Here is a 15,926-nt window from a genome sequence, read left to right as displayed (position 1 = left end):
AATAAGCAATGACGAGGAATTTTTTATTTTAAACAAATAAGATTAAAACAATCAAGCTGTTTCACAGAAAGGATTCTGACAATGTGTACTCTGTTCAGATACTTAGAATCTACACTGATAAAAATAAAGTAGAATGATCACAATATTCATAAGTCACATTTTACATTTTTATCTGTGAAAAATACATACTGAGAATTTATTCTGTTTTGGTCCCAACAGCAAGTACAGCTGACAGTAGAGCCATTAATATATATTTCTAAAGTGGGAGGAGGCCAGCAAATGAACCCAAATAACAGTGATGACTCTGATAAGGATTACTAGTGAAAGGCTTTGATAGTAAACTATCAAAAGTTTATATAAATTATATATACACACATACATTTTTATAAAGGAAAAACAACTCTAAGCTCTAAATGAAATACACTTACAGTTCCATAATCCAATTTGCAAATCTATGGTAAACACACCAGCCAGACTCTCCTGAAGGATTATTATTTTAGAAATAACCATGTAAATAAAACATAAGTGTTATAATTTTCTCTGGCTCAACCATTATACAGGCTCAAATTTTTGCTTTGGCTCTGGTCTTGAAAAAGTCACAAAATCCATTTAGGGCCCTAGTTTTTTTGTTTACGAAAAGGAAAAAGGATGAAACTAAATAAATATATGGTATCTTCCAATTTGTAAGCTAATAAGATACCAAGAAAAGCTCTTCAGGCTGACTCCTTTCTAAAAACTGCTCACAGAATAACAGCGTTAGACTGCTGTGGATCAGACATTTGTCAGCACGTTTACTTAAAAATTAAATTTTTTACCAGCAGTTTTAAATAGTGGAATTTAGCAGATCTATAACAGAAGAGATCTAATTTATTAAGTGTTTATACACCATGGGCCTCAAGAAGAAGTCTGATGAATGTGACTTTTTCACACTGATATTCAATATTAATTTTAAAAATTTCACCCTTGGGAAGCATAACAACAATAGAAAAAGTACACCTGAATCATCTAAACCACACATATCATAATTATTTTCTTTAAGAAATAACAATTTGAAATTATACTGACTTGATAAAGGCTGTCTTGTTGATACCAAAGAGGGAACATCAGGTGGTATCTTTGCAAGAATACTGTCATCATGTTGCATTTTCTCTTTATCATCATCATCATCATCATCATTTGAAGTTAATGGAACTCTAAGGGCAAGTGGAAATGAATGAGGAATTTTATATTTTATAAAAATTATTTAGAAAACTACATGGATAGTTCTTTTTATATTCCATTCATTTAAGATCCAACTACAAACCCACTCTGGTATCTTTTCATATTCAATTAAGACAATTATAGGTAGGAAAGAGATAGTTTCTGATAGCATAGGACCTGAAATAAAACAGGAATGCTTCTTACCCTCATAGCCCCAGTAGTCTCAAAAAATCCTAATAGGCCTGATTGGCCTGTTAGGATAATAGTACTAATGAAATGAATAAACTTCAAACATATTTACAAATACTCATATATAATACTTAGAGCTTTCTTACAATTAGTTCTGTGGAATATCCAAAACTCTTTCTCTAGTTTCAAACAAATATAATTGTATGTAAAGTTACATGTGAATTCAAGTTTGCTATTTCCAAAAGGCATCCAAGGAAACTAAAGCCGTATTCCTAGAGGAGGTAAATCTACTCTAATCTAAAAGAGGGGAGAGGGGTAGATATAGAAATCCATAGAAATAATTACATAAACTGACCTCGAATTCAAAGAATGAGGGTTAATATTCCTGAATGTTAAAGATTATGCCATGAAGGCCAAACATATCTCAGATATTTAAAAATTATTGATAATGATAATAATAAATATTGACAAATATTTGTTAAAAATTTAAAGGCAACTATTAGTAGCATAGCCATTGGGAGGAAATTTCTCTGCCACTTGAAACAAATTAACAAAAATAAACAGGAGAGAGGTTTTGTTTCTGGCAATGGACAAATAGCTATTTTTGAATCAACCCTATCAAACATAATGACAAACTCTGGATAAAATATTTTTTTAAATTACCTGAAGTAACTGAAGAGTAAACAAAAAGCAAGCAGATAATAAAGAGGGGGGGGTTACTACTTTAAAAAAGATGAATTTACAACCTCAGCCATGCCACATTTTTAAAAAGTTAGAAATCTATATTCTTGTTGATTCAAGGTAAGAATTACAGACAATTAAAACAGCTGCAGGGGGCGCCTGGTGGCTCAGTGGGTTAAAGCCTCTGCCTTCGGCTCAGGTCACGATCCCAGGGTCCTGGGATCGAGCCCCGCATCCAGCTCTCTGCTCAGCATGGAGGTTGCTCCCCTTCCTCTCTCTCTCTTCCTACTTCTCTGCCTACTTGTGATCTCTGTCAAATAAATAAATAAAATCTTAAAACAAACAAACAAAAACAGCTGCAGAAGTGTGTTTGATGGAGGAAGTAACAGGAGAGGTAGAGAGGGGAACCCCAAATTTTGTGTGTAAACTCCCCCACCGCTCCCCCAATCTCTGGCTGACCCATAGACCACATATATGGGAGGAAGATTCCAACCAGCCCAGCTAAGGCTAAAAAACCCAAAATGAGATTTCATATGTTGCCTCTTACAGGGAAATAAAAAGCCTGAGTTCAGACAAGGCAACTGCCTCCTAAGATAAAAACATCAGGGGTGACTGGGTGGCTCAGGTCATGATCTCAGGGTGCTGGGATCAAACTCTGCATAGGGATCCCTGCTCAGCAGGGAGTCAGCTTCTCCCTTTCTCTCTGCTCCTTTCCCTGCTTGTGTGCTCTCTTTCTCACTCTCTGTGTCAAGTCAATAAATAAAATCTTAAATTAAAAAAAAATAATAAAATAAAAATCTTTAAATAAATAAATAACAAATTAGATAATTAAATTAAATTAACAAATTAAATAAAAACCCTAAACTTGGAGGAACACACCTGAATTCAGACTTTCTACAACATACACTCACAATAAATCCAGGACACAATCCAATATTATTCAAAATATAAAGCGATAGGAAAAAGTGTTCACTCTAGAGAAAAAGATAACCAAAAGAGAATGCTCCTGATATAAAATGCTCAGGAAAATATGCTCAATATGAAGATATTGAGCATGAAAGTACTCTCACTATCTTTAATCATCAGGGAAATCCAAATCAAAACCACAATGAAACACCACTTCATACCAACAAGATGGCTATAATCAAAAGGGTAGATAGTAACAAGTGTTAGTGAGGATGCAAAGAAACTGGGACCCTAACACTTTGCTGATGGAAATATAAAACAATGCAACAGCTTTGGAAAACAATTTGGTGGTTCCTCCCAAAGTTAAACATAGAGTTCTATGACTCAGCAACTCTACTTGTAGGCATAAACTAAAAACTATGTCCACCCAAAAGCTTGTACACGAATGTTCAGAGCACCATTACTCATAATAGCCAGAAGTAAAATAGCACAAATGTTAATTAACCAATGAATGGATAAGCAAAATATGGTAAAGGCAAATGAGAAAATTATCCAGTCATATAAAGGAATGAAGTGCTAATACATGCTACAAAATGGATGACACTTGAAAATGTTATGCTAAGTGAAGGAAACCATACACAAAAGGCCACATATTGTGTGATTCCATTCATACAGAATGTCCAAAATAGGGAAACTCACAGAGACAGAGAACAGATTAGTGACTGCCAAGGGATGGAGAAGAAGAGAATGGGAAGTGACTGCAAATGAACATAGGCTTTCTTTCTGAAGTGATGGAAATATTCTGGAATTAGTGGTGAGGACTGTAAAATTTTATGATCATATTAAAATCCACTGTACACTTTAAAAAGATGCACTTCATATTATGACAAATTTTGTTATGTGAGTTATACCTCAAATGTAAAAAATAAGAGGAAGGAAATAAAGAGCAGACACCAATGAAAGATGAAATGGAACAGAAACTGACAATACTACAGCTATCTTGATAAATTTAAAAAAAAAAAGGAGATACAAATTACCACTATCGGGGATGAGAGAAAGAACCTCACTACAGATGAGACAGGCATAAGAATAATAAGGGCATATTAACTTTATATACCAATAAACATGACTGCAAGAAATGGATGATTTTCTGGAAAAATAAATATTTTCTAAATTGACTGAAAAGAAAGAGAAAATCTAAAAAGCCCTGTATTTATTTAAGAAATCAAATTAATAATTAAAAACTCAGGTCCACATTATTTTCTTGTTAATTCTTTCAAACACATAAGAAAGAAATACCAGTTGTACAAACTCTTTCAAAAAATGCGTCAAGGGGGAATACTTCTTCTCTTGTTCTACAAAGCCAGCACAACTCCTTTTAAAGGTTTTTTTTTTTTTTTTTTTTTATCTGACAGAGATCACAAGTAGGCAGAGAGGCAAGCAGAGAGAGAGGAGGAAGCAGGCTCCCCGCAGAGCAGAGAGCCCGATGCAGGGCTCGATCCCAGGACCCTGGGATCATGACCCGAGCCGAAGGCAGAGGCTGAACCCACTGAGCCACCCAGGTGCCCCAGCACAACTCCTTTTAAAACTCAAAGAGGGGGTGGGTGCTTGGGTGGCTTAGTCAGTTGGGCGTCTGCCTTGAGCTTAGGTCATTTCCTGGGGGGTCCTGGGATGGAGTCCCATGTTGGGCTCCCTGCTCAGCTGGGAGTCTGCTTATCCTTCTGCCCCTCCCACCCACTCGTGCACACACACACACATACACACACACACACACACTCTCTCTCTCTCTCTGTGTCTCACAAAAATAAAACCTAAAAAAAAAAACAAAACCCCAACTCATCAAAGATATAGTAAGATTATAGACCTATCCCTTATAAACACAGATAAAAAATTTAAAGTTATCATCACATCCATTAATATATAATAAGAATAATACACCACAACCAAGTGGAATTTATCTGAGAGATATAAATTTGGTTTAACACAAATTGAAGTCACCACATTACCAAACAGGTGAAGTATATCTCAGTTTTTAAGAATAAAGGAAATAGAGGTGCCTGGGCGGCTCCGTGGGTTAAGTCTCTGCCTTCGGCTCAGGTCATGATCCCAGGGGCCTGGGATGGAGTCCTGCATCAGGCTCTCTGCTCACCGGGGAGCCTGCTGCCCCCTCTCTCTTTGCCTGCCTCTTGGTCTACTTGTGATCTCTCTTTCTCTCTGTCAAACAAATAAAATCTTTAAAAAAAAAGAATAAAAGAAATAATAAAGAGCAGACACCAGTGAAATATGAAATAGAAGAAAAACAGAAAAAACATCGAAGAAACCAGATATAAAAGGGAAAAGTCATGATTCTCTCCCCAGATACAGAAGAAAAATTTTATAAAATTCAATACAAATTCATTATAAAAACACTGAGCAAATCAGAATAAGAAATGAATGTCTCTTCAACTTGCAAAAAAAGGTGCTAACTTTTTCAAAAGAAAAGACATAAGTTACAGACAATAAAATAATATCTTTAAATTGCTGAAAAGTAATTCCCAACATCAAATTTTATAATTGCAAACATACTCTTCATAATGAAGATGAAATAAGTACGTTCCCAGAAAAACAAAAGATGAATGAATGTACCGCCAGGACCTGCACTGAAAGAAATGATGACGAATTTCTTTCAGCAGAAGGAAAATTATTTTAAAAAGGAATATCAAAATGAAGGAAGCTTACTTATGAATTCTACTTCAATAAAACAGGTGAAAACAACTGTGAATGGTAATGTAATTAAAAAATGCAGGAAGTGGGGCACCTGGGGGGGTTCAGTCAGATAAGCATCTGCCTTCTGCTCAGTCATGATCCTGGAGTCCTGGGATGGAGCCCGGCATTGTGTTGGGCTCCTTGCTCAGCAGAGAGTCTGCTTCTCCCTCTGACTGTCCCCCTTCTTGTGCTATCTCTCTCTCACTCTCTTTCAAATAAACAAAATCTTTATAAAAAAAATGCAGGAAGCAATATGAAAAAATAGAAAAGTTAAATATGTAGGTAATTTAAATGAATCTTGACCACACAAAACAATGAAAGTAGTACATTGTGGGATTAAAATATATGTATGTATGGTATTAAAGAGTTAAAAAAATCTAAGGATGAATGTTGCTATCACCAGAGTAGGAAGAGTAGAAGAAAACAAGTTAACAGATAAAAACATTAAATAATGGTAAGTATTTTATTTAGAGAATAAAGAATATAAAACAAGTTGCTCAAATAGAAAATAGCTAGATGACAGATATAAATCCAATTATATTGTCAATAATATTAAATGCAAATATACTAAATATTCTAATTAAAAGAGATGTTACAATGAACTCTTCTTTTTTTAAAAAAAAAAGAACTTATATGCATTTTAAATATAACAGTTTGAAAGTAAAATTACAGAAAAAGATAAAGCAGGGAAATGTTATATCAGACAAGCAGACTTTAAGGCAAGAATCGTTTCTAGAAATAATTCATACTGATAAACAAGTCATCAGGAAAACAAATCAATCCTAAACTTATATGCAGCAACTAACAACTTAAAAATACGTAACACAAAAACAGACAAAACTAAGAGGAGAAATAGATAAATCCATAATCAGTGTGGGAGACTTTAATGCATTTCTTTCAGGAGCTGATAGAACAGACAAGAGAAGCAAGAAGATATGGAAGTTCTGAACAATATAATCAATAAACTTGACAAAACTGACATATATAAAGTACTGCATCTAGCAACCACAAAATATACCTTTTTTTATGTGCACCCAAAATATTTACCAAATTAGACCAAGTTGTGTCCTTATGCAAGTGTTAATATATTTCAAAAGACTAAAATCATTTGATCTATGTTTTGTAACTATAATGGAAATCAGCTAGAAATCAAAAACAAAAAGTAATTAGAGAAAAAGTACCCAGTTGATCAGAAATTTAATATGCTTGTTAATGATCCATGGGTTAAAGGACATATCAGAATAGAGAATAAAAAATATTCTTGAAGTTTATGATAAAAAGGATATGACATATCAAAAATTGTGGGGTGCAGCTAAAGCAGTACTTACATAAAAGCCTTAAATGCATATTTTTTAAAAGAAAGTCTGAAAATTAATAATCTAAACTAGCTCAAGAAACAAAAACAGTAATAATAAAAGTTTTAAATTGATATGAAAGAATAAAAATAAATTAAAAAAAGAAAAAGCAAAACAGTAAGAAGAAAAGAAATAATAAGGAGCAGACTAAATGCAACAGGAAATAAATATACTAAAAAGAAAGACCAACATAGCTCAAAAGACAATTCATTTAGCAAAGATAAACAAAATTGATAAATCCTTAGAGTAAAACTAATCAAGAAAAAATTTATAAAACACAAATAGTCGATATTAAGAAAGAAATAGAGAACATTACTATATACCCTACAAACATTAAACATGTAACTAGAGCTAGTATGAACAACTATATGCCAATAATTTGGTATTTTAGATAAAATGGACAAACTTTATGAAAAATTAACGAAGTTGTCATAAGAAAAAATAGAAATCTGAATATTCCTGTATCTATTAAAATAAGATGTTATCAAAACCTTTCCACAAGAAAACTGGAGGTCCCAGATAACTTCTCCCAAACATTAAAAGGAAAAAAAAAATTATATAAATACTTAGAGAAAACAAAAAATTAGTGCACTATCAATTCACTTACCATAACCAGCATAATATAAATACCAGAACTTGAAAAATTATTACAAAAAAGAAATATAAAGCATCTTTATTATTAGCATACAAGGAAAAATCCTTTGAAAAATTAGCCAAGTAAAATTTAGTGATATATCGAAAAGGATGTATCATCAGGAGCAGTTCATTGCAGAAATGTAATGGTGATTTAACATTCAAATATCAATCCTTAAAATTCATTACATTAATAGAAAAAAATACTAAAATTACATTAATAGAAAAAAAGAAAATAGTAATATATTTTTGATAATGACATAAAAAAGCATTTGATAAAATTAAAAAGCCATTCATGAGAATCAGGAGTGCAAAGGAACTTTTTATCTGTTAAGGAGAATCTATAAGCATGGGGCACCTGGGTGGCTCAGTGGGTTAAAGCCTCTGCCTTCAGCTCAGGTCATGATCCCAGAGTCCTGGGATCAAGCCCCATATCGGGCTCTCTGCTTGGCAGGGAGCCTGCTTCCTCCTCTCTCTCTCTCTCTCTATCTGCCTGCCTTTCTGCCTAATTGTGATCTCTGTCAAATAAATAAATAAAATCTTTAAAAAAAAAAAAAACCCGAAAGCAAACATATTTAATAATGGGAACATAGTAAGAATGTCCACCATTAATACTTTTATTAATTATTGAACAAAAAGTCACTGCAACAAGATAAGAAAAAAATGAAAGGCCTACAAACTGAAGGGGAGAAGGACAAACTGTCCCTATTGTAAATAATAAAATTATACTCATAGAAAATGAAAAAAAACCCCTACAGATTAACTATTAAAATTAATAGCAAGTTCACTGGAAACAAGGTCAATATTGAAAAATTAGCTGTTATTTCTATATACTAGCATCTAACTATTAAAATTAATAGCAAGGTCACTGGAAACAAGGTCAATATTGAAAAATTAGCTGTTATTTCTATATACTAGCATCAAGAAGGAAATGAAATTCTAAAACAATAAGATTCAGAATACCACTAAATATCTAATAAGTAGAAAAAATCTAAGATGTGGAATAACTATTCAAGAAATTACAAAACTGAGAAAAATACATAATATCTAAATAAATGATGATATACCATGTTCACAGATAGAACACTCAATTTTATTTAGTGTCCATTTTCCCCAAACTGAATTACACGTAATCCTAATCAAAATTCCAAAAGAGAGTACCCCTGGGGATAAAAATATATGTTTATAAAAAATAAAAAATTTAAAATTTAAAAAAAAAAAAAAAAGAATTTATGGTTCAAGGAAAAATTCCAAAAGAAAGAGAGAGTGTGTGTGTGTGTATGTGTGCGTTTAAGTGCATGTGTGTATAAACTGGCAAGTTGAGTATAAAATTCACTTGGAAATGCAAAGGGGCCAAAAGAGTCAAGATAATATTCAAGAATAAAGACATGAATAAATACAATGGAGGCCCACACTATCAAATCTTGACTCATGATAAAGCTAGTAATTAAGATGGTGTAGTACTGACAAAACAACTCATGTACTAGGACAGTGAGTTCAGAAACAGATCCATATACACATCCAGTCATACAAAGTCAACAGGATTTTCATATGAAACAAATTATGAACCTTCCCTTACAACATACCCCAAATTCTAGGTAGACTGAAGATCTAAATGTAAAAGGGAAAATGCTAAAGCTTGCTATGGACTGATTCATATATATTTGTCATGGTATAATTAAGCCTTTAAAAGAAAATGTAAGAGAATGCCTCATGGCATTCCAACTGGTGAAGATTTTCTAAAAGGCCACAGAAAGTAGTAACCATGGGGGGCGGATAAGCAGATGAAGATATACAGATATATACATTAGATTTTTATAAAAAACTTCTGTTCATCTAAACATGCCATTGAGACTGACGAGGCAAGTCAAAGAGTAAAAGATAATGCACAAAGAATTTATATATAATGTATAGGAAGAACTGCAAATCTATAAAAAAAAAAAGACAACCTAATAAAAAGAAAATAAACACATAGAAACAGGTGCCTAACTTCATTAATTATCACAGAAATTAAATTTAAAACCCCCACATAATACCCTTCAGTATGGCTAAACTGAAAAAGACAGACAATAACAAGTATTGCTGGAGACAGAGAAGAGCAGGAATTCTCGTAGCTCGCAGTACGCAAGATAATGAAGATAGAAATAGTCATCAGATTTACCCAGCAAACGACATGATGCCAGTGGGGACCTAGGGGACTAGGCAAGAACCACAAAGCAGCAGGATACTACAGATGTTCGTGGCTACTCAGTTGATGGGCTGGTCATCTTGCAGCCCTGGAGATACGACCTATAGCAGGAAACTACAGACCATCTCATTCCTACATTACTCGGCAACTACACGTTGATGAAACCCAAACCGTGTGTAACACACACAAACACTGAATGTGCTATGTAAAAATCTGAACACTCTGAACCAACATAATTCAAACCCACGAAACTGAAGGTTCACCTTTGCCTCTTTCTTCTGTAGAGTCTGTGGGAAGCTGAATATTAGTTTAGCTCTATTAGGTTATGCCTTCAATTTCTTTTACTGGTACAATGTTAACAAGTATTTCGTTATTTATTTTTAAATGTTTTTCTAGGTTTCGATTCGAGAAAGAAAAGAAATAAAAACTAGTCAAAGTCTTATCTAGCTAGAAGTATGCAAGTATTCAACCAAGTTTGAAGCAATTACCTTGCAAATGGAAGACGCATCAATGTGCATTGTTTACTGAGCCGTTTCTTCTTGCTGGTTGACAGTAGAAAAGGACTCTGATGAAACTATTTTTGAAAAGGAAAAAGAAAATGAAAAGGAAAAATAATTTCTAATCTCATTAAATGTTGTTATTAAAGCACCAAATTATATAAGTATACCAATAGTAATACAACAATTCTGGCATTAGTCTTCAATAGTAGAAAGAGAATAATGTGCTAAGGTTAAAACATAGTTCATCCTTTATCATGCCCCCCAAAATAATCATTACTAATATTTTGGTATATAAACTCCCAAACTGTTCTTTTTTGCATATGAATAAATACATGTCATGTATACCCTACATGTGGTATCTCTACATAAATACACAATATGCTCATATCTACATATGTATTATATAATATATTATTGCATTTTATAATCTATATTTTTTAATGAACTTTTAAAATTAACAGTCTGGGGGATTTTAATGCATCTTTTAAGTTTTCACTTATCTGTATTTTCTAAATTTTCTTGTAACATTTTTTGAACCTGTTTTAATTATTTAATAAAGACCGTAAAATCACACAATCCACAACCATGTCTTCCTATTACAGTGATAACCTATAATAGAAACAAGAGTATGGCCAAATTGACAACCTAATTTTATTTATTTTTTTTAATTTTTAATTTTTTAAAAATTTCTTTTCAGCGTAACAGTATTCATTGTTTTTGCACCACACCCAGCGCTCCATGCAATCCATGCCCTCCCTAATACCCACCACCTGGTTCCCCCAACCTCCCACCCCTCAGATTGTTTTTCAGAGTCTATAGTCTCTCATGGTTCACATCCCCTTCCAATTTCCCTCAGCTCCCTTCTCCTCTCCATCTCCCCATGTCCTCCATGTTATTTGTTATGCTCCACAAATAAGTGAAACCATATGATAATTGACTCTCTCTGGACAAGCTAATTTTAAATTCACATGGAAATGCAAAGGACGCAGAATACTTAAAACAACTTTGAAAAAGAACAAATTTGGAGGGCTACGATAATTGAGATAGTATAGTATTAGCCTATAGAAAGACAAACAGATCAATGAAATACAAAAGTGTCCAGAAACAGACCCACACATTGGGTTAATTCTTTTTCTTTCTTATTTATTTGACAGAGTGAAAGACATCAAGAGGAGGAACACAAGCAGGGGGGAGTGGGAAAAGCAGGCTCCCCACCGAGCAGGAAGCCCAATGCTGGGCTCAATCCCAGGATCCTGGGATCATGATGTGAGCAGAAGGCAGATGCTTAACGACTGAGCCACTCAGGTGCCCTGGGGTCAATTAACTTTTGACAAAGGTGCAAAGGCCAAATGCGGAGCCTAGACTTCCATATTCACCAGGCTATTAACAAGCCCAGCTCTCCTCCAGACCAGTGGTACTGTCTGAAAAAGTCAGGGAGAGGGAGGACAGTCCAGTGGTAATGAGAACACCCCCTGTGCCAACAATGTCCGTGGAGAACACACAGGGACTCCAGACTAACAAGGAGCCCCTCTTCCTCTCTTCTAAGGTGGTGACAGAAGAGGTCTAGCACAAAGTCAGCATTTTCACCCTCTGCAATTGTAACAACCTCCCCCACTTCATAACTCCTGCAATCCTGCTGTCAGTGGAGGCCAGAAAGTCATGAGGCACTCCCCTCTGTCCCAGCCAGGGTGATGTCAGCCTGAACTCCCAGCTCCATCCATCAATCAGGAGACACACCTCCCAGGGTGATAATAGAAGTGGAGTAAAGAACCCAGACTTTGACCCCCTCCAACTTGGCAGTAGGGGGCACTTTACCACAGGCATGATGTCAGAGGGAGCCTGCTAAAATAGAAGGAAGGTTTAAATAAGAGCTAGAGATTCTTAATTCAATACCCAAATGTCCAAGATATAATATAAAATAACTTACCACACCAAGAATTGGGAAAAGGCCTAAATTTGAAAATACTAACTGTGAACACGAAAAGACAATCAAGACACCAACACCAAGATGACACTAACGCTGGAATTCCCTAACAGGGATTGAAAGCGGCCACCATAAAAAAGCTGTAATAAGCAATCCCTAACATGCTTAAATGAAAAAACAGAAAATCGCAGCAAATAAACAGAATGTCTCAGCAAATAAAGAGAAGACATAAAAAGGAACCAAGTGGGAATTTAGAACTGAAAAATAAAATAACCAAAAGAAAGTAAATTAAAAATTGCATCAACATGGATGGGACTAGAGATTATGCTGAGTGAAGTAAGTCAAACAGAGAAAGTCAATTACATGGTTTCTCTTACTTGTGGCACATAAGGAATAGAATGGAGGACATCAGGAGAAGGAAGGGGAAAATGAAGGGGGTGGAAATCGGAGGGGAGACGAACCACGTGAGACCGTGGACTCGGAGAAATAAACTGAGGGTTTTGAGGGGAGAGAGGTGGGGGTATGGGTTGGCCGGGTGATGGGTATTAAGGAGGGCATGGATTGCATGGAGCACTGGGTATTATATGTTAAAAATGAATCTTGGAACACTACATCAAAAACTAATGACATATTGTATGGGAACTAACATAATAAAACAAAACAAAACAAAACAAACCTCAATGGACTCAAAAACAAAGGTGGAGGAAATATGTGGACTTGAAGATAAAGCAACAAAAAGCACTAATCTGAGCAAGAGAAGAGACTGAAAAATAACTAAGAGGTTCAAGGATTTATGGGACCATAACAAAGGATACAACATTCATGTCACTGAAGTCCCAGAAGGAAAGAAAGAGGGCAGTACTGAAGAAATTTTAGAGAAATAATGGCTGAAAATGCCCCAAACTTGGCAAAAGAAACCAATCTGCATATTCAAGCTGAGTAAACCCCAAAAAGGATAAACTCCAAGAAATCTATGCCAGGATACATCAGGGTCAAATTTACCAAAACTAAAGACAAAAATCTTCCACATAGTGTCAAAAATGGTACCTTCCTACAGAGTTAGGAATTAAGAAAATAAAGTAGGGACCTACCTCAGTTAAGGAAGTAACAATAAAATAAACCACAGGAAAGAAGAAATGACTTATTACTAAAGAAAGAAGCAAAAATTAATTAAGTTTGAAACACCAAAATGGTAGAATTGAAAATTTAAAAAAAAAAAAAAAAAAAAAAAACCCAGAAAATGGTTCTTTTAAAAGAAAAAAATTGAAAAGCCACAATTACCTAATCTACTGGGACATAAAATCAAGGTAAAGCCCAAATACAAAAAAATTAGTCAACTGGAAAAATAAAACATAGACAAAATTTTTAAATGACTGAGTACTTTGGCCAACTCTGCAAATCAATTTGAAACACGAATGAAATAGTAATTTTCTAAAGAAATATAAAATCAATAAAACTGACCACAAAAGAGAGAAATTTTCCCAAGAAAACCAATATCCATAGAAGAAATGAAGTGAACAAAGAACAACCTTTCCTACAAAGAAAGACTGAGGTTTCACAGGGGAATTCTAAAAAGCATTTAAGGAAAAATATTTCTGATATTGTATCAATTTTATAGATCACAGAGAGAAGGAAACATCCAAATTCTTTTCCTGAGTTCAGTATTTATAATATTTTTTATCAATGGCTAAAGACTGTGTAAGAAGAAAACCTTACTTACGAATAGCAATTTAAAGTAATTTAATTTAATTGCAATTCCTAAAAAAACACTGGCAAAAGGAATTTAGGAACACAGTAACAAATCATTTTTGAAATTTATTACATAATTGCAAAACTAGGAAAGCTATTAAAATAAGGCATCAGGGGTGCCTGGGTGGCTCAGTGGGTTAAAGCCTCTGCCTTCGGCTCAGGTCATGATCTCAGGGTCCTGGATTGAGCTCCGAGTCGGGCTCTCTGCTGAGCAGGGAGCCTGCTTCCTCCTCTCTCTCTGCCTGCCTCTCTGCCTACTTGTGATGTCTGTCTGTCAAATAAATAAATAAAATCTTTAAAAAATATATAAGGCATCATATTAATACATCTAAAAAGAAAGGTCATATGTTTATTACTATAGGTGCTAAAAAACTAATTTAAATATATTTATTTTTTATTTAAAAAGCTAACCCTAACCCTAACCCTAAGTATTATAAATATGTACATTAGCCTTGAAAAAAAAAAGGATCATTCTTAATGGGGAAGCAGTATCCAACATTTTATTACAATTTATTGCTTTCTAGTATGTTCTAGACATTGGTGTGGTACAGACAAAAATCCTATACCCAAGAACCTTGTGTTCTGGAGAGATGAATGATAAAATTAATGAGTAAAATTATGTGTCATATAGTGTTAAGTGATAAGGAGAAAAATGAAGGCAAGAAAAGCAGAACATGAAATGTTGGGACAGAGGTGGGGAAGGACTCAGATTTATTTAGGGTTGCTGGGGAAGTCTTGACTGAAGTCACTTTTGAGTCAAGATCTGAAGGAAGGGAGTAGGCCATGTGAAGGAAGAACAAGTCGAAAAGCCTTGAGGTGGCAGCTTGCTTATGTGTGAGGAGTGGGAGGAGGTCTGCGGATCGAAGGTGTCAGAGTGGAAGGAGTTGAGTCTCAGTCACCGAGGTGAGAGAAAGAACACGAGTTTCAATTTTCAGGCAACAATGGGCAATAGATGACAGAGGAAGCCACTGGGGAGTTTTAATGGGGTCTCTCTGGCTGCTATGCTGGGAAGAGAATATAGAGGCAAGTGCAGGAGCAAGAAGCCCAAGCTGGGATGCCACTCAAAAAACTTGGGTAAGAGAAAACAGTAGCTTGTATGGGTGATCAAAGTCAGGGTTATGAGAAGTGGTAACACTCTGGACTGATTTTTAGGGCAGCACGAGAAGGATTTGCTGAAGGATCCAATATGGGGTATGAGGAAAAAATAGGAAAACAAAATTGCAATTACCTGAGATGAAGACCTCAAAAGAAACTGGTCTGGTCGCAAATGTAAAATTTAAGACGCCTCTTGGACATCCAAAGAGAAATGCCAAATAGGTAGTTGACTAGATATTGTCTGGAGTTCAAAGGAGATGGCCAGGCTACAGGTACAAATCTGGGAGTCATGAGTATTTAACAACAATTAAATCCAGGAGAATGGATGAATCATTTAGGGAACAAGTGTAGCTAGAAGAGAGATTGAATCACTTAGGGAACAAGTGTAGCTAGAAGAGAGAAGTACAAGAACGGAGTTCCGGGGTACCCCAAATCTAGCAGTTGGGAAAATAAAGAGGGACCAGCAAACAGACTGAAAAAGAACAATCAGAGTGATCGGAAGAAACTTAGGAGAATGTAGTATTGTAAAAGTCACATGAAGGCCAACATAAGGACCGAGAAATATCTAGAGGTTTTGGTAATGTGGAGATCAGTTCTCAGAAGAGCACTTTCCAAGAGTGGTGGTGAAAGCCTGGTCGGTATGGATTCAAGAGAAACTGGAGACAGTGAGGACAATTCGCTCAAAGAGTTTTGCTATAAAGGAGAAAAATGAGAGGAGCTAGGGGTGGGTGATCTGAGTAAAAGGTTTTTTTGTTTTTGTT

At 34.9% G+C, this 15,926-nt stretch overlaps 1 protein-coding gene across 2 annotated transcripts in view; it reads right to left on the bottom strand.

Moving 5' to 3' along the window:
• The window catches only part of SGO2 (shugoshin 2), a 42,153-nt gene that overhangs the window by 14,891 nt on the left and 11,336 nt on the right, over positions 1-15,926 (bottom strand). For both annotated transcript variants that reach the window (XM_032354351.1, XM_032354350.1), the window contains exons 5-6: positions 10,386-10,471; positions 1,066-1,193 (exon numbers count right to left, since the gene is read on the bottom strand). In XM_032354351.1, the coding sequence (XP_032210242.1) occupies positions 1,066-1,193; positions 10,386-10,471 (214 nt within the window). The remainder of the gene's footprint in view (positions 1-1,065; positions 1,194-10,385; positions 10,472-15,926) is intronic.

This window comes from Mustela erminea, chromosome 8 (assembly GCF_009829155.1).
Source record: "Mustela erminea isolate mMusErm1 chromosome 8, mMusErm1.Pri, whole genome shotgun sequence".
NCBI lineage: Eukaryota > Metazoa > Chordata > Mammalia > Carnivora > Mustelidae > Mustela > Mustela erminea.
Note: the sequence above shows the minus strand (reverse complement) of the source record. Positions and strands in the feature narration are given on the sequence as shown.